The 18,365-nt window shown below is 36.7% G+C and overlaps 2 protein-coding genes across 3 annotated transcripts; one reads left to right on the plus strand and one right to left on the minus strand.

The window, feature by feature from the left end:
- The first annotated feature begins 6,555 nt into the window (after positions 1–6,555).
- Positions 6,556–13,138, plus strand: VOZ1 (vascular plant one zinc finger protein). The gene is made up of 5 exons (XM_010262068.2): positions 6,556–6,756; positions 7,059–7,306; positions 7,393–7,551; positions 11,304–11,826; positions 12,076–13,138. Exons 2-5 carry the CDS (start codon positions 7,082–7,084, stop codon positions 12,615–12,617), a joined length of 1,449 nt encoding a protein of 482 aa, XP_010260370.1. The 5' UTR covers positions 6,556–6,756; positions 7,059–7,081; the 3' UTR covers positions 12,618–13,138.
- Positions 13,139–14,334: 1,196 nt separating this feature from the next.
- On the minus strand, positions 14,335–17,753 carry LOC104599505 (transcription elongation factor 1 homolog). Of its 2 annotated transcripts, none has more exons than XM_010262070.3 (5): positions 17,612–17,753; positions 15,706–15,853; positions 15,309–15,379; positions 14,855–14,876; positions 14,335–14,768 (listed from the first exon to the last, which is right to left on the minus strand). In XM_010262070.3, the coding sequence occupies exons 2-5, from the start codon at positions 15,816–15,818 to the stop codon at positions 14,708–14,710; spliced, it is 267 nt and encodes an 88-aa protein (XP_010260372.1). In that variant the 5' UTR covers positions 15,819–15,853; positions 17,612–17,753; the 3' UTR covers positions 14,335–14,707. The 2 variants fall into 2 exon arrangements, with proteins under 2 accessions (XP_010260372.1, XP_088743316.1); XM_088887190.1 differs by lacking the exon at positions 17,612–17,753 and adding an exon at positions 16,842–17,114.
- Positions 17,754–18,365: the final 612 nt, after the last annotated feature.

Below are 18,365 nucleotides of genomic sequence, written 5' to 3' on the forward strand. Positions count from 1 at the left end.
AATACATAGTTTTTGTATTTATACTTCTTCAAAACTGAACCTAAAATCAAATTACGTATGCCTTTTATCAAATCCGATCCGATCCATTTAAAGCTTAAAATCATGGCTCTCATTTATTGACTCAAATCGCCAATCTCAGTGGTCTGCTTCCCGTCCCAATTTGGTTATGGAGGTGCTAACTTTGATACGTCTCCTTCTGCTAGTTAATGTCAATGCCATTTTAGTCAACTCCTGACTCTGAATTATGGGTTCACACCAGTTCGGCCCATTTTATTCAGTTCTGTGTGGATAGGTTTTACCGATCTCAACTCAAAGTCCGAACCAGTTCGACCCATTGCCAAAATATGGATATTATCATTCTAAATCATATAATATATATCTGTTCATTGGCTGGGCTGGACTGGGTTGGAGTTGGGCTTTACCTCTTTGATTAGGCCTGAGCCCGAACTAAGTTTGACCGTTGAGATTAGATTTGAGCTTAAACCTGACCTTATATAAAGTCTAACAGTTCAAGCCTGAACCTGAAACCCAATTTTGATATGTATTTTATAATATATTATTAATATTGTAATATATATTATATAATATAATAAATAATATATAATACGGATTTGGGCCAAGCTTATTTGAAAAAGCTTAAACTTGACATAAAAGTAGTTGGACCCAATTTTTAGAGACAAGCCTAAACTTTGTTCAAGCCTAGTTTAGAATAGGCTGGGCCAGTCATCAGGCTACTCGATCCTTGAATAAGTCTAGGTTTAATTGTAATGCCAGAAAAATATGATATTGAAAAAACATATAACTAATTAATTGATATAAAGTGATAACCAATCAGATGAATTTTCATCAAAATTCAGGATTTGATCATCGATTAAAGCCTTTCTGATATCATATTTTTCCATATCATAGAATTTCCTATTCAATAATACCCTTAGCATGGCCAAAGCTTGGGGGGCGCTTGGGTTAAACTTTTGTCAATTTCAAAATGGGACTGGTCCGGAGCCTGAGCCCGAAACGCTGTAAAATATTAATTCGGATCAAGTCGAGTTGCACGCGGGTGTTGTTCATTTGAGTCGTGCAATACACAATTCTCGTGTAGCGTATGTATCGATACCTTGAGCCATTGGATTTCACCCACGTAAGGGCCAACAATTCAGACCGATTAACCCAATATCCTATGAAGTATGACCCTAGCTGGAATCTGGGCATCACTTCCCGACCCGATTTAACCTAACCCAATCCACTGTATTGGGATAGGAATCTCAGCCAACGTGGAGTTCGTGCACATTGTGGACGGTAATGGAGGCTCACTTTATCCCTTTCCTTCCCAAGTTTCTTTCACGTCTCTCGCCCACAAGAAAAAGCTTGAATATGCTCTCAAGCTTCCTCTTCACTCGTTTCCTTTCCAATTTCCATCACCACCATACGGGTTCCTCTTTTACACGTGGATCTCAACCCAGAGGTAAAAAAAGTTTTGCTAAAATCTCCATTTTACCCTCGCTTATTGTTAATTCCTCCCCCTCTTTATATTTAATTAATTCCCTGTACCAAAAGCTGAACATTATAAGGCATCTCTCTTCACTAGCAAGCTCAGTTTATGTGGTTCCAATTAGCTAAGGTTGTTAAACCAATAAATATTCTTTACACTAAAGCAGGTTCCATAGAGATCAAAATTGTTCTTCTGTTCTCTTGATTAAGCACAAAAGGTAGCTTTACACAGTGCACCGCAACAAATGTGTCTTCAATGGAGGTCTTTTGGACAAGGAAATGCCAAGCTGGTCCAGAGGACCATGATGAGCCCTAATCCTTCAGAAAGATTACTAAATTCTAGACTTGCAGGTATCTTTCAAAATCCAGATCAGATGGTCTAGACTGATGAGCAGAATTAAACCATCAATGGAAGTGTTCTTCTGAGGATTTGTGAAGAATTTGGAGCAGAAATTGACTCTGAAAGGCAATTGTTGCTGAAAATAGGGACATCCAAGATTAGCAGAAGAAGAGGAATTGGAAAAGCTCTTTTATTGGGGTGGAATTTAGTAGATTTCCTAGTTTTTGTCCCCTTGCACAAATTCCTCTTTATCATTTCTTCCTCCTTTTTTTGGCTTTCTTTTTCATGAAAGGAGAGTTTTATACTTCTTTGGCTTGAGGCCCAGTTTCTGCCAGGTGTATATGCTATCAGAAAGGGGACCCTGGATTGCTGGATTGGTCATGTTCTTTTCTCCAGTCCATCTCAACTCTATTCCCCACACAATTCATTGGCTGTCCATCCAAATAAAGTTGGGCTACTGAAAGCTTTGACCTTTTCATTAAAAAAAATAAAAGAAAAAAAAAACATGACACTAACATAGCCACGTGGCAAGGGTTATTGGGTTGAAGCTTACTGCACCAACCATGGCGGGAGGGAGGGGGCACATGGAGCCCATTTGGGCTACAACAATGCTGCCATCTGAAAGATTTGTGGACTGTCTTAGATCTTATTTCTTGTCAACTCGTTTAGGAAGCCGATTCATATAATGCAGACATGTACTTTAACCCTAAGAATTCAATTGTGTGGGCCATGAATTGGAGATTTTTCTACATTTTAATAGACCAATTGGATAACATAGGTATGCATGATTGCATCACAAATGAAGGGTCTGTAAATAAAGATGCCATTTTCTTTTTATGGCCTTTATCTATTTCTATTTGATGTTTTGATCACTTCCTACTAGATTTTTCTTTTCTGACTTTTGTCCAATACACATCTCTTAACCTCAGGTCTACCATTTGTTCAGATTGAAGATACTTATCTTTTCACTTTGGCAAATAAACTAGGAAATACCATGCTTGGGAGTGGGACCATTGAATGTCTCTGTTTGTACTACTTGGGTTGTCTGCATTTCTAACATTGCCATTAAGCAGAGCTTGATATAAGAAAGTTTTGGAATTGGTCCAGATATTATGGATTTATGGATCCAAATCAACTAAGACAAAATTGGAAAAGAAAAAAAAAACAGAGTGGTTAATGTAAACAAAATAATAAATTGATACTAGTAGCAGATCAATGCCCCCAAATGGAGAAAGAAATAGAATGACAAGGCAATTTCAAAGGGAGCTTTTTGGTTTTTGCAATAAGTGAGCTAATATTCTTGCCCCTTATTTTGCTATTATTCAATCATGAAAAACCTATTACTGAAATGCTATTGAAGCAAACAATTTAGATGCTCAATGTATGTTCAAGTTTGAGGGTGGCCATTTTGTGCTGAGAAATGCCGAAAGTTAGGAATACATCCAGTCAACCTTCCAATAATATAATTCAGATAGTTGGAATCAACATTGGGTATATATAAGGTTCGATTATAATATCTAAAAAAAACTTACAACCAATCAAACTAATATCCTAGAAGTGGTAACTAATCACCTGGTATTGATCAAAATTCATGAGGCTTCGGTTGGTCAAAGATCTTCCAGTATCATACCTTTCGGCATCATAGATATTGCCATATATATAATCCAAACTTATTACATTTTTCTTAGTAGGATAACAAATTTATTGCATTTCTATTTGTTAAATTTTGGTGAAAGAAATAACTAAACAATAGCTAATTAAACTATCATCCTTATCTTGTTATTCCTATCTTTGAATTGTAATAAACGACATATCCTGTCATTTTCATCTTTCCCTCCTTTTTTTTCTTCCAATTTCAACCACTACCAAGGAGGAGTAGGTTTCAAAACTGAGGTCTTCCCAAATGATTCCAAAATGCATTATATAAAACTAAGACCACTGAAGATGCACATAATATACTTCTATCATGGAAGCATGGAATAAATTCATCACAAAAAACAGGCTTATTAATCACAATATATATATATATATAATTTTACCTGAAGCAAAAATTCTAAAACCATCATCATCTTATCCAAATTCCCGTTATACTGTTTTGTAACATTTCATACAAAGTTTTTAAAACCGAACCGGACAACGAACCAGTTAGGGGTTTGATTCTCGAGTTGAATGGTTCGATTGTTCGAACTGAATAAATGGATCATTTTGACAAAAATTAAAAAGGCTAAATCATTGGACGGTTCGAATGGTTCAACCACCCGGATCAGTGGTTTATTGACCAAATCAACGGTTTTGGCAAAATAACGATTCTGGGGTAAAATGACCAGTTTCCGATTTTTCTAGTCCGACCGTCCAATCCAGTCTGATTTTGAAAACCATGATTTCATGTATAAAAATGTTCATTTTTTTTTAAGACTCCCCAACATATCATGTGTGTTCAATATACCACCCAATGTATTGTTGTGCATTCTACGTGGTTAGTAGGGAGTCTGGATCTCGTGCAAGCAAAAACTCTGCTTATACATCATCCAATTGCATATTGGGAATATCTCCCATACATGTATAAGTTCATGGGGAGATGCTCCCAATGTGTAGCTGCATTTACATGCTTTGACAATATGTCAGAGTGTTTGGTTGCAGGGAATCCGATTGCATCAGTAGGCATATCTCCCAATCACAAGTGACAGCCTTACAGGTTCAAATCTATAGAAAGCAGGTCTTCCATGTCTAAGCCAGTGGGCCTCATATGTCACCCCAGATCTGCTGGTTACTTATTAACAGAATCCATTGTTGGATCCTCAATAACAATAGGTGTAAAGTGGGGGATCAGCCCGGCACGGCCCATGGCTCAAGCCCGTGCAGGCCTGTGCTATGTTGTGTCGTGCGGTGGGTCGGGCTGGCCCATGGGCCAAGCCTTGGCCCAAGCCAGCCCATGGATCGAGCTAAAGCTATTTTTGCTTATTTATTTAAAAAATTGAAAAAAAAACTTAAAATTTTAATTTTATATAAATTTTGATATATACAATTGCTTATATATATAATAATTAAATAAATTAGTATAATAAAATTGAAAATAATTGTATATTTTATTAATATATTATATACTATATATTATTATATAATTATAATTTATATATTATTATAGTATATATGGGTCGCGCTGGGCTGTACTGACATGCAGGTAACGAGCAACACAGCTCACTAGGTCGTGCCATGCCATCCCAATCTATGGACCTAAAACCTTAGGCACAGCACGACACGAGACCCGATTTACACCTCTAAGTATTAGCAATGCACCTTCAAGGCTTCAAGCATGTAAATATAGACCAAACACCTCAAATGTATCCTCCTATCTTAACCTCTACTACTCCGCTAATTATACCTATATGTCAAGCATATGGCACCTTGTTTATCCAAAAGAAAAAAAAAAAAGTGATCAATATTCCCATATTCATTGACTTTCATTTATTTGTAGCATGACTTGCACTAATATATGGCTCATAGTGCAATGGCGAAACAAGATTCATGTAGCCAATCCCCCAAATAGCTGGCATATAAGGTTTAGATGATATTGATAATGACTTATTAGATGAAACGAAGTTATTTTGTTGTGATCTTACTTTGAAGTTTAAAACAAAAATTGACCACATGAAATGGAGCCATTTCTCAAAATTAACTTTACATCTTGTGACCTAATTATGTTCATTTTCTGACTTTTCCCTTCAAATCTCTTCTTTAGACTAGTAGTGTAAGGAAACCCTAATCATTTGATTTAAAATATTTCATAATTCCTCCAATAAGATAAAGGTTTTCATTTCATTTCTTTCTTTTTACGAGGGTATTTTTAAGATTTTTTTTATGTATACATAGAAAATAGATTAGGCACATATGTTTATTAAGATTGTTTTTAGCACTATTGCTATTTCTACTTTGAACATTTTGGACTGATCAATATTAATTACATTACATATGCGATTAACTTCAACTAAAATGATTAGACGTCACCCCTATAGCAATAAATGTCAATTTAGTGTATAGAAACAGCCTCCATGCATACATTTTAAGGTTTGTCTGTTTCAGCCTGAAATAACAGTTGTAGAAAGTTTACATCGACGCCCCCACAATGCACCGCAGAACATCCCAACCTTGTATTCGATGATGTGAAAATAATGATGCGGGAGATGTTCCCAATAATGATACCAAAAAACAACCCTGATCTATAGTTAATCTCTATGGATAACCTCTAATAGAAAAGGGAAAAAAAAAAAAAAAAAAAGAAAAAGAAAAAAAAAGATTAGGCATTAAATGCAGTGGGGCTGTTTAGAAACGGCTGAAGTAACTGAAGTAAACAACTTATTTCTTTGTCTTTTAGTGAATATAAGTGAATAAAGAGGTTATGAGCTCCTTAATGACTGAAGCCAGAATTTAATTATTTAATATTCACCGAAAAGATAAAACAATAAAGTCAATCAATTTAATCACCTAAACCACCGGGATCAAGTAATATTTGGTTGAAGGGCAAAATTGTAAAACAAATTTATGAGTGGAATCAATTGTTTCTAACTTGTTATTTTTCTTAAGGGCTAAGACATTGAAGAGAATCAGTATATTAGAATGAATGGACAAAATTATCCTTAGAAATCAGGCGCGTGCAGCTCACGTGATGCAGTTTATTCTTAATTAAAAGATAACGGCGAGAGGGGTAGATCCGGCACTGTAAAAATACACACTCGACAGGGCAATATTCCCTTTCTTTTGCCGCGTACACCTTTGCTTTTGGGGGTCTTTGCACGGAGGGAGACTAGAAATTAGAAAAGCAAATCCACTGCTCTCAGCTTCAATCCCCTCCGTTCTCCATTACTCCAACTCTCCAGTTTGGAGAGAGAAGAAGATCGTAACAAGTATCAGAGCGAATTGATCTTATTCAGGTAAGCTCCTATTTTGATCGAATCAGTATTTCTAAGATGTTGGCCATGTGAGGGTTCTAGTTCTAGGGTTTGTTCCTTGTTTGATTGGTTCTGTATTGCCTGTATTCGTCTTTATGTCCATCGGAGTTAGCGGTTTGGAGTGGAAAATCTATGATCGATTTTTTTTTTTTTTTTTTTTTTTTGTATTTCTGATCATGAATTTGCTCGCGATTTAATGATTCAAAGGTCATTTTCTTTGTGAATTATGAGTTGTGTTTTTGCTGGTTTGGAGTAAAAGAGGTTGGATTAATTTTGGGTTGTAGGGTTTTGGAGAATTTGAGTTTCGATGGGGAAGGGTTCGAAAAACGCATGCAAGTCCGCGTCCCACCAGCTTTTCAAGGATAAGGCGAAAAACCGAGTGGATGATCTGCAAGGGATGTTTACTGATCTGCAATTCGCTCGGAAGGAGAGTCGTACGAGTGATGTGGCTGTTCTGGAGGAGCAAGTACATCAGATGCTGCGCGAATGGAAAGCTGAACTCAACGAGCCTTCGCCAGCATCTTCTTTACTCGTGAGTATGATCAGTACGTAATTTGTTTTAGTTTTTAGAGAAAAACCCTGTTTTTCGCCTTATTAACAATAGCGGGTTTTCTACAGGGTGGTAGTCTCGGATCGTTCTCCTCGGATATTTGCCGATTGTTGCAACGTTGTGATGAGGAAGATGATGCAACCAGTGCTCTAGCAGAAACCACGAATCCAAAGCCTGAGCCTGATGTTCAAAGCCTCCCAATGGGAATCACTACGGTATACCAAGAGGTGATTTTTTTAGGGCGTTATGTTCTATTTTATTGGTCTGAATTCTTTGACACTGACTTCTGCTAGCTTACTCATACGTCTAAACTCCAGTATGATTTTAGAATAAAGATAGAGTTCTCAACATGCAAGAATGGTATTATAAGAGGCCTAGTTTTGTTCTCCAAATTATGTCTAATGCACTTAAATCTTTCATAGATATGAAAACGATTGCACTCCACAAGTAATTGCTGGTGTGAACGTTTAACTTTTGCAGTGTAAACAATCTAGGATGCCTCAGTAATCTGTTCTTACACTAATGGTAGTTGGTCTGATGTTGTTACTAATGTCCTATGGTTGGTGTCTATGTTCTATAGTGTAATAATCTATGCAAAGTTTTGGTGATATGATTGGAATATAGATCTTTTATACATTTCCAATAGCATTCGTTCCAGGACAAATACGTTTTTTTAATCCAGATTCTAGGACAAATACATGCTATTACTATTAGAGCAGGAAAGTCAAGGTGACTGTAGGAACTAGGAAGGTATAATAACAAACTGATAACATCATAAGGGAACCATGATGATGATAGAAGGTGGAGTGGTTCGGAATGATGGTTCTTTATTCTATCATAGATACATAGAATATGAATGCAGGAGAAAGGCTACTTGTTGTAAGCTGCACTGTTCCTAAGCTCCAAATTGCTACCATGGATGCCTAATACTCCATATTATATACCATCCTGTGGATATAAAAATTCAGCTCTAAAGAAAGATACTGGTAGATTATTCTCCATTTTTACCTCTCTATGTAACAATTTTCTCTTTTAAGAAATCAATTCCTGATTAAAAAAAATTGCAGAAGGTTATAACTCTTTTGGTGTCTTTTTTGGGAGAGGAGTTGTTAAAGTTTAATTAACAATGATATGATAAAAAGGACACACCCATGTACAAACTTACATGGTTAGCAATTGAGGCACATGCATGCTCAACAAGCACATGAAAAACTACAGGTGGGAAGAAAATTAAAGAATACCACAAGACCGATTCCTCTTGGTATTCTCAAACTTAAGATAGCTCCTCAAATACCAAGGTCTAGAATAAGAGCAGTATATTCATTTTCCTGGTAGCATGATTAACAGAGCAGCTATTGTCCGGAAATTTTCAACTGAGTTTTCTCTTCCTAGATGCTCCAAACTATGATACCAGGTACCTCTACAGGGGCCATGTGGTGCTGGGAACTTGGGACTGCAGTTTCGTAGATGCTCCAAACTATGATACCAGGTACCTCTACAGGTACCTTCGCATATTTAGGTATTGTTGACTCCAACTGCATTGTGAAAGTAGTAGATTCCATAAACTAAAGTGCTTCATGGACTATTCCTTGGGAAGCTCTAACAAATAGCAAGGTTTTATCTAGTTACAGTGGGAAAGACTTTTGGAAGTGGTGTGTGCTTAACTCCCAGTTTATGAGGTACCATATGACGAGCACTGGATTTACCACCTTTCTTAACATTGCAAACACATGAACATCCTTTTGGTGTGTTGGAATCTTTTTATGAGCAACAGTACAAGTTGATTTATTGTTGTAAGAGCAAACTGCATAATATCCAAAATTTTGGATAACTAGAAGCATAGAAAAATAAGAATGATGCTGACTGCACATGGTTTAGTTATTAACATATGAAATTTACAATCCACACCCTGGCCGAGGTATTCCTCATAGAAGATAATTCCTTGTAACTGAAGTACAAGTAAGCAAGTTGTTAGGGGTTTCTGTGTCCAGAGGGGAAGAATTTGAGAAGAAAATGTTCCAGGATCTGGAATTGAGATATCCTGAGGTATTCCTCGTAGAAGATAATTCCTTGTAACTGAAGTACAAGTAAGCAAGTTGTTAGGGGTTTCTGTGTCCGGAGGGGAAGAATTTGAGAAGAAAATGTTCCAGGATCTGGAATTGAGATATCCTTTGAACAAAGAAATTTCCAACGGGGATTCTTGAATGATGAAGACCATTAGAATCATTTTTGGTGTGGGGTTCAGGGGGAAGGCTTGCTGGGTTTCAATTGTATTGGGCATTGACAGTGAGTTTTGTGGTTTTGTAATATTGGGTAGAAAAGTTTTGGGTTAGACGGGTTGGTGGTCTCGATTGGTGTGGGTCTTGGGCTTTGAATTTCTGTTGGTGGTATCTTATCACCTTGTTTGTATTTTTCTTCTTTAATTTTAATAATTTTTTTATTTATTATCAAAAAAAGAGATAATTCCTTGTAATTCCTGATTTCGCTAGAGAGTCAACTAGACTATTGGTTGATCTAGGTGTCCACCGATACAAGGTATGCAGGTTGGCAGCCGGACTGTAGCTTCTCTGACTAGTAATCCAAGTGTCAAATGTACCTTTTCCAGTTTCTTTAACCAGTTTATAATTATCTGTACTCACTTTCAACAAGTAGATCTGTATCCAGTTAATAAGACAGGTTTTAAGCCTTGAGTTATTGCCAACCACTCTGCTGTTAAGGATATAGTGTGTGGCATGTTCACTTTTCATGAAGTTTAAGCATGACTCCCTGAGGCTAATGAGATTATGAGCTTCCCAATCATTAATATGGTTGAAGTCTTGGCAACTTATTTCATGACCTATATTCCTGTATCCATGGCCATTGTATGTCAGGATCGAAATTTGGGTCACAGGGGAGGCAGTGTTTGGTTTTGTGTTTAAGAAGGTCTAATAGTTGAATTGGCTTTCATCTTTCACAAAATTCCAATTCTCTTAATTGGACTGAATTTTGGCCAATTTCGCTGATAAGTATGTTTGACCAGGTTGGCAGTTTCATTTTTATTTATCTTTTATATTTTTAACTCAATGACTCACTAGCAATGTTTTAAAGTGCGGAGGCATCACACAAGGTGTTCCACTACCTAGAGGTGTGAGGCGTAGTTCAGAACGTAAGAAGTGTAAGCCTCCTCAAGAGGAGGGGGGTTAGGAGGAAGGAGGAGCAAGGGGAGGAGGAAGAAGAGGAAGGGAGGATCTCATTTTTTTCTTTATTTTTAATAAAAATCTTTTATATTAAGAAGAATAAAGATGCATAGCACTCTAGTTGAAAGGGGGGTCTTGAAACCTTATAACTTTGAGGTTTTCTGTGCATTTTGAGGTTTTGAAACCTTGCAACTTTCAATAAGTATGTAACGTTGTCACAAACCCCATCCAATTCAGTTATTCTTAGCTATGCCAAATGGCTAGTGCAAGTATTTGACAAATGCATCATTCTCTTTACACTAGAAGGAATTGCCAGGTTAAACTAGTTTTAGCCTTCTTTGCACTAATTGCTCCTCTTTCTCATATTATTTTTATTTGCTTAAATGCATGATATTGTCAAATGGCAAGTGCAAGTATTTGACAACTGCTTCCTTCTCTTTACCCTAGAAGAAACTGCCAGGTTAAGCTAGCATTAGCCAACTTTCAATAATTGATCCTTTTTCTCATATTACTTTAACTTGTTTAAATGCATGGTATTGTCAAATGGTGAGGAATATCTGGTTGGTTGCCTCTTTAGTAAGAGATTTCTTATGTAGTCCTTTGATCCATTGACTGGAAGTTAGATTGATAACATATAAAGAACTAAGCTTCAAAATATTATTAATGTGTTATTTCTGTATAAATCATAAAACTCATTGTTTCCTTTTCGTATTTTGGTCCAGACTTCCAAATTTCATCTTCCCATCAATCTTCTGTTCTGTTACAAGACTGCGCCTAATGAGTTGTGCAATTTGGTTTTGCAGGAGTACTTTATGAATCAAGGGCCGCAAGAACATGACTTTCAAGGAATTCATCGCTGCAAGGATACCACTTCAGGGGCACACAATACTTTAATAAATAACATGGAAATGACTAATCAATTGGACTATTATCAGTTTGATTTGCATCAAGATTTTGACCACAATACTTTCATTGGTTTCAATGGTGATGGGGAGTGTGGAGAAGATTCTATGCCCCACTTGTCTAGCTATCTGCCAAATTTTTGCCCTCCACCATCTGCCTTCTTGGGGCCAAAATGTGCACTCTGGGATTGTCCAAGACCTGCTCAAGGATCAGAATGGTGTCGAGATTACTGCAGTAGTTTTCATGCTGCTCTAGCCCTGAATGAAGGTCCACCTGGTATGACTCCTGTGCTTCGTCCTGGGGGAATTGGTCTAAAGGATGGTCCCCTCTTTGCTGCTCTCAGTGCAAAAACACAAGGAAAAGATGTTGGTATTCCAGAATGTGAGGGAGCTGCAACTACTAAGTCACCATGGAATGCTCCTGGTAAACTGTTAATGCATCCTCTGATGAAAAAGAAGAAATTTTTAAAAAGACGATATTGCCTTATCTTAATTGTATTTTTTGGCACATCAAGTTATTTATCATTTTCACAAATCTCTGTTTTGCATTACGGTATTTCTTTGGATAGCATTTTTCCCTTTTCTTTTTCAAATTTTTAGCAACAGAGGTAGGGTAATAAAGAGTTTGTAATTATGATATTTACTAATCAGTAATTTTCTTCTAATGCTGCAGAGCTGTTTGATCTATCTGTTCTTGAGGGTGAAACAATTAGGGAGTGGCTCTTCTTTGACAAGCCTCGAAGAGCATTTGAGAGTGGCAATAGAAAGCAGAGATCATTGCCAGATTACAGTGGACGTGGTTGGCATGAATCAAGGAAACAGGTGATGAAAGAATATGGGGGGCTGAAGAGGTCCTATTACATGGATCCACAACCACTGAACAATTTCGAGTGGCACTTGTACGAATATGAGATCAACAACTGTGATGCATGCGCACTGTATAGGTTGGAACTGAAGCTTGTTGATGGAAAGAAGAGCCCCAAAGGAAAAATAACAAATGATTCACTTGCTGATCTGCAGAAACAGATGGGGAGGCTAACTGCTGAGTTCCCCACGGATAACAAACGCAGTGTTAAAGGCAGGACTAGAGTTAATTCCAGGGATGTTTATTCTACTCCAAACCAGCTTGTTCCTTCAAATGAAAACTTTGGTTATGGAGTAGGCGCGCCATATGGTTACCTTGTTGAGAATTTAAATGAATATTATGGGACGTAGTTGATGAGACTGGGTTTCATGTGGCAGGGTTGTAGTAGCTGATGCATTTTCACTGTTGACAGTGGTGCAGCCGTTGAAGCTTTCCAATATATTATAGGTTTTCAATTTGGCGTCTCAATAACATCAAGCCAACCCCGTTTTTTGTCACATGGGGTTTGTGTAGTTCAGTGTCATCTGCACAATTAGTGTCCTGTATGCTGGAGCATTCTCTGATTAAAAAGAGATTGTTAAACATAGATGAAATTGGCTGTATTTACTTGTTGCAGTTCCTTTAACCGTGTTGGACAAATGGGAATGCTAATTACGAATAGGTTCACCAGAATTGTATAGGGCAAAGGTGAAAAAATATATGTCTCTTCCCTTGGAACTATTTAATACTTTTTATGTCCATTATTTAGTTCAAGGTTCTGCTTTTGAGGAGGTTTTAGCAGGAACATTTTATGTTCCCGGTTACAAGTTTCTCTTCAATTCACAACTTATTGGACCTACCAGTAAATGTATGAAAATTTCGTTTTGTTGTCTCAGAATGATCTATTTGCTTGTTTGAATTTAATATGTTATATTTCTATTTTCTTTTTAATACGGGAAGATGCTGCAAAAACTATTCAATTCTTATTGCATAGATCTGAAAGCCATTAGTAGAGTTTCTCTTGCTGTTGAAATTACGTATACTGCAGGAATCAATAAAGGGCTTGGATTCTTTAAAACTATTCAATTCTCTGACCATGATACAGCATTTATTGGAGCACGGGCATCCAGTTGGGGTCCACTAGTATTAACACAATGGTGGTGTTTTAGTCGTAGGGTGCATTTGTAAATTGTAAGATATAGATGAAAACACGACGGTATCTCCTGCAAGCACGAGCATACAGTTGCACATTGTCAACATCTTCCTGTGAATTGTATGTACGGGAGATATTTGGATGCCGTGAGAAGTCTATGATTGTAGATTGATGAGACTCAAATTTGTTTATAAACTTCGATATTACCCTAAAAATTGTCATAATTATGAACCAACAGCTTGGTTTTCGGAGAATCAATTTCGGGAAGGCTGTGCCAAAGGCGTAGAAGCATTGAATTGGAGTAGTTAATACTTGGTAGCACAATGTGATCCAATTTAACTACTAAGATTATTAGATTAAACAACCGTAATTACATCAAAAAATAATTCTATTGCTAAAGCAAATTAAAAAGTACAAAAGTAAAACATCGAAATCGAATACTAGTGTTGTAACTTCGAACTGAAGATTCGTCATTTTATTGCACATTTCTTGTGGCAATACGGGCCATAAATGAACGAGGCAACCTTGTCAAACTCAATTAAATCGGGAGAAAGCTTAAGATCGTCTACCCATGATCAAAACACAAAAGAGGTGCATGGTATTGGTAATATGATTGACGGTCAGCACCAGCAGACAGCGGCGCAGTTAACATCACAAGGAGCCTTTGTGTTGTGTCCTTGTGTGTTTATAAATTATAACCAATCAGTTAACTGTGTTAACTAAGGTCTAGCTACAGTAGCTAGGCCATCCAAAAATTACCCTGGGCAGCCACAAGCAATCCACAGGCCCTCGTGTCCTTGTATGATTTGATGATCATGACCAGCCAAAATTTTCTCCTAAAAGTAATTCGTCTGCTAGCCCGGTCCGATGCTCCAATGATCCAATCAAGATGTTAATTAGATGACATTCAAATACCATTAAATTGGCAAAAGAACTAACCAAGAATGGAACTGCCACCCCTTAACTCTTAATATTTACTTTGTTGCAGTACTTGCAATACTTGTAATATGTAGAGAGCTTTTCCAACTATGTTTCCTCCATTTGGACAGGCAACTTATAAAATATGCAACCTTACATAATTCTATACATTAGAGTATATACTTCTACCACCCACTTCAAACTAATAACCATAGCTGATATATATATATATATATATATATAGATGTATGCCCTATCCATATATCAGGATTACAACACTTCAGAATCAAGGATCAGCCTCCCTAGTCAGGCGTGCAAAATACTTCAAACCATTTCTTAGCCTTTTCCTTCAACAAGTAAAACCAGAATATTCAACACATAGCCAGTCTCCTAAGCAGCATCATCGTCTAGGTTGTTGACCTTCTCACACTCGTCAATCCATTCACTATATCTGCAATCACAATTCTCCATCAAAGTTTGTATAAAATAAACAGGATCAGAAATTATAAAAAGAAATATAATTAAAATGTGACTTACATGTCTATGGGCTCAGATAGAGCTGCAAACATGAAATTAGAGATATCAGCTCAACGTAGTTCACAGAATTAAAAAAATAGAGATGTTGACAAAAAAATGCTCTATAATATAAGCAGATACTATATCCATCCAATAGGCACGGTAGCCCAGTCAAAATCCAGCCTATGACAATGCCCGATCATCTGAAAAAACAGGCTGCAGAGTACTGCTAAGGCACTAGTACAGAACAAAAGCAATATGTACTCCTATTCGTCATATCAGTCTGATCAATTGAATAATGTGTTTCAACCATAGAAGTGGATGCATATAATTTCATTTCAATTTCGGGGGGGGAGTCCTTTGCCTTGATGCATGAAGAAATATGACATAGATATTCATCTTGAATATGTTCTGCTTTGCATGCTTATAATAAGAAAATTCTAAATTGCAAATGATTTCCTGCTGAAAACCATACCAGTGATGGTTGTGCTAAAGGTCTCTTGGCAAATTCTGCATGTGGCCTCACCAATCAAATTCTTCATATCACTGAAATTAGACACTTGTGTTTCAGTCAAACAAAACCACATCTCAAGTTCAATAAATGCTCTTAATAAGAATGCATGATAAGTCAATAAACAACCCAACTGAACAAAACTAAGTTTAAAATATGCATTACAGAAACATATAACAGAAGACTGAAAAGGAAAACATAGAATCAGTTTGGTCTATTGTCCAGTTGTCCCTTGTATTCCACTCACCATACCAATGCATTGATAAGAGTGGTGAATAGTCCACCTTGCAGATCAACCATTTACCTAATTATGTGTGCATAACACTCATTGAAAGGACATATAGAATCAAATACAACTTACATGCGGCACTCAACACTGCTCCCGTGGTTGCAGAAAGGACAGCTGAAGACAGTATCCAACTTGTCCATACGCTTCTTGGGAGGTGGCTTTGCCCTTGACTTCCTTTTCCCCATAATCTCAAGTCTGTTCCTTCAGTATGCTGGCTCAACTGATAAGTACAAGTAATAAAGTACATGCATATGAGAATCAAGGGAACATGCAACATATTAATGAATAACTTATATATTTCAATTTCACAAGTAATCACATCATTTTTCATACAAAATCAATGAATAAAAAAGAATTTCATACAGTCATACTAGATCAATTCTTGATAACAGGCATAAATTATATAAATATACCAAACTGAGAAATTCATAAAGGTAGTGAAAGTTAACTCCTCAAGCATAAGCTTTCCATTCTAAACTCTTCGCAAGAGCACAATGACATTCCAGATTGAAAACAATGTACAAGCTTCTGACATTCCATGCAGGGGATCCACCTACAATCTAACTTTACAAAGACAACCATATTGGCATGATACACTCAAACCCACTTTAATTAGGAACAAACATGACCGGTTGACACTTCAAGTTATGAAGTTAATTACATCCCTTGAGGAATGATTCTAATAAAGCAGAAACTTTTCAAGTAAAGATTGTCCAATTCTAAAAAATAGTTCCTCACTATTACCAGCTCATCATAATCCTAAAAAGATAAAGAATTTGAGATAAAATAAAATAACAAACTAATCAGAACCCACAGTGAAGTCTACCAGGAAATACGAAAGATTTGCATAGATTTTGTTGAATATTTTATATTGGATTATTCTTTTGCATAGATTTTGTTGCATACTTGCATGTTTTATATTGGATTGTTCTTTATATTACAACCATCAGACAAATAAACCCCTACAACAACATGCCTCCTAACTCATTTTGCATAAATCAGTGGAATAAATGTAATAAACATGGCCAAAATCAATGGAAAAGGTTGACAGTTTCTTTTTCCAAAAAAACGAAGCATCTTTCTTCTGGGGGAAAAAGAGCCGTTCATGCAACATAGAGACATATATATGATAAGAAAGACAGGGAATGAATATGAATCTACGCCTAAATTACAAATTCAGAATTTAGAAGATAAACTCTAAATGGTACCTTCGAACGAAATTTAAAAGCAGTAACCAGATCTGAAACTTCACAAAATCAAACAAAATAACTTCTACCCAAGTATCCTTAGCCAATTACCGCCCTCTTTGATCTCCAAAGAAAATTCAAAACAAACTTTGCTCCTGGAAATTCAATTCAATACGCTAAAACAATTAAGAAAAAATGTTTAAATACGTTTTGATACAGTTTCACGTTAAGGGAACAATAAAATCACAAAACCAAACTCTAATAAACTAAAAATCCAACATCAAACCCATGCGAGTGGTGTTTATCTTGGAGTAAATGCTGAAAGAAAGAGAAGATCAAAACTTAAAAACGAAAACCAAAAGCGAACTAATTTCTTACTGAAGGCCTTTCCTTCAATCTAATAATTGAAACTTCAAATTAAAACCCCATCATCACAGCCACCAAAATTGTGTTTACCTCTCAACACAAAACTTCTAGGAAAAATACATCAAACCCTAAAGATGGCAATAAACAAACCAACTTTTTGCCGCTCGAAGAACAGAAACCCTGGGTCAGAAACACCGTACCTAACAACCTAAAAGAAACATGACATTCAAGACATTCATTGAGTAACAGAAGATCGCCTAAATCGATGGAAAGAAGAGATAATAGATCCCTTTCAGCAATCAATTATTAATAGAACAAAACCATTAGAAAAACAAAGAAATCAAACAAGAACACAATAAATCCAAGAAACATTAGTGATGGACTGATGGAACTAAGAAAAATCGAAAAATTCAACCAGATGAAACCTGTTAAGAGAGTTTTGCAGGCCGAAGAGAAAACCTAGCTTCATCAAGCACGGGGCGGGAGCCGGGAAGGATTTTATACTTCTTAGAAATACGTTTTTTTATTTTTCTTAATTTTTATTAATTCTATTCTATATTTCTATTACTCGCCGAATCGAGATTTGATACTCACACCGACCTCACAGGTAAAAAGGTGTAATTGTGGGCCGCCCGCGCCTAGTAAACGGTATTCGAAAATCCGAATTCGAATCCGAGATTCGGCACAATCCAATCGAATTCGGATATGTATTGATCCGATCTGATAAATATCCAATCGACCTCTATCTGTGAGGTCGGTGTGAGTAGCAAATCTTGATTCGGCGAGTAATAGAAATATAGAATAGAATTAATAAAAATTCGAATATATATATATATAATATTTTTGTACATTAATGTAATAAATAAAATCTCTTAGGGGTAAATGAGGAAATTTGTTCCTCAAACGCCAGTCCTAAACCCTAAATCACTCAACATTTTCTGCTCAGCCTAGGTTTTCTTCTCTCTCGCCACCACTTTGCCATCTCTCCTCTCTCAACTCTCACTCTTGCAAACCCTAACCCTAATCCTCCCTTTGCTAGCGTTGTTGCCACCGCCATCGCCCGAGCAACCACACCAGCGATTCGACGATCGAGTACCAGTCCTCTTCTCTTTCAAATCTCGATTCATTATCGCGGCCGCTCGAGCAACCACCATCACCAACAGCAACATCAGTGATAGT

The sequence above is a fragment of the Nelumbo nucifera genome, chromosome 1, assembly GCF_055504915.1.
Source record: "Nelumbo nucifera cultivar China Antique chromosome 1, China Antique-T2T, whole genome shotgun sequence".
In the NCBI taxonomy this organism is placed as follows: domain Eukaryota; kingdom Viridiplantae; phylum Streptophyta; class Magnoliopsida; order Proteales; family Nelumbonaceae; genus Nelumbo; species Nelumbo nucifera.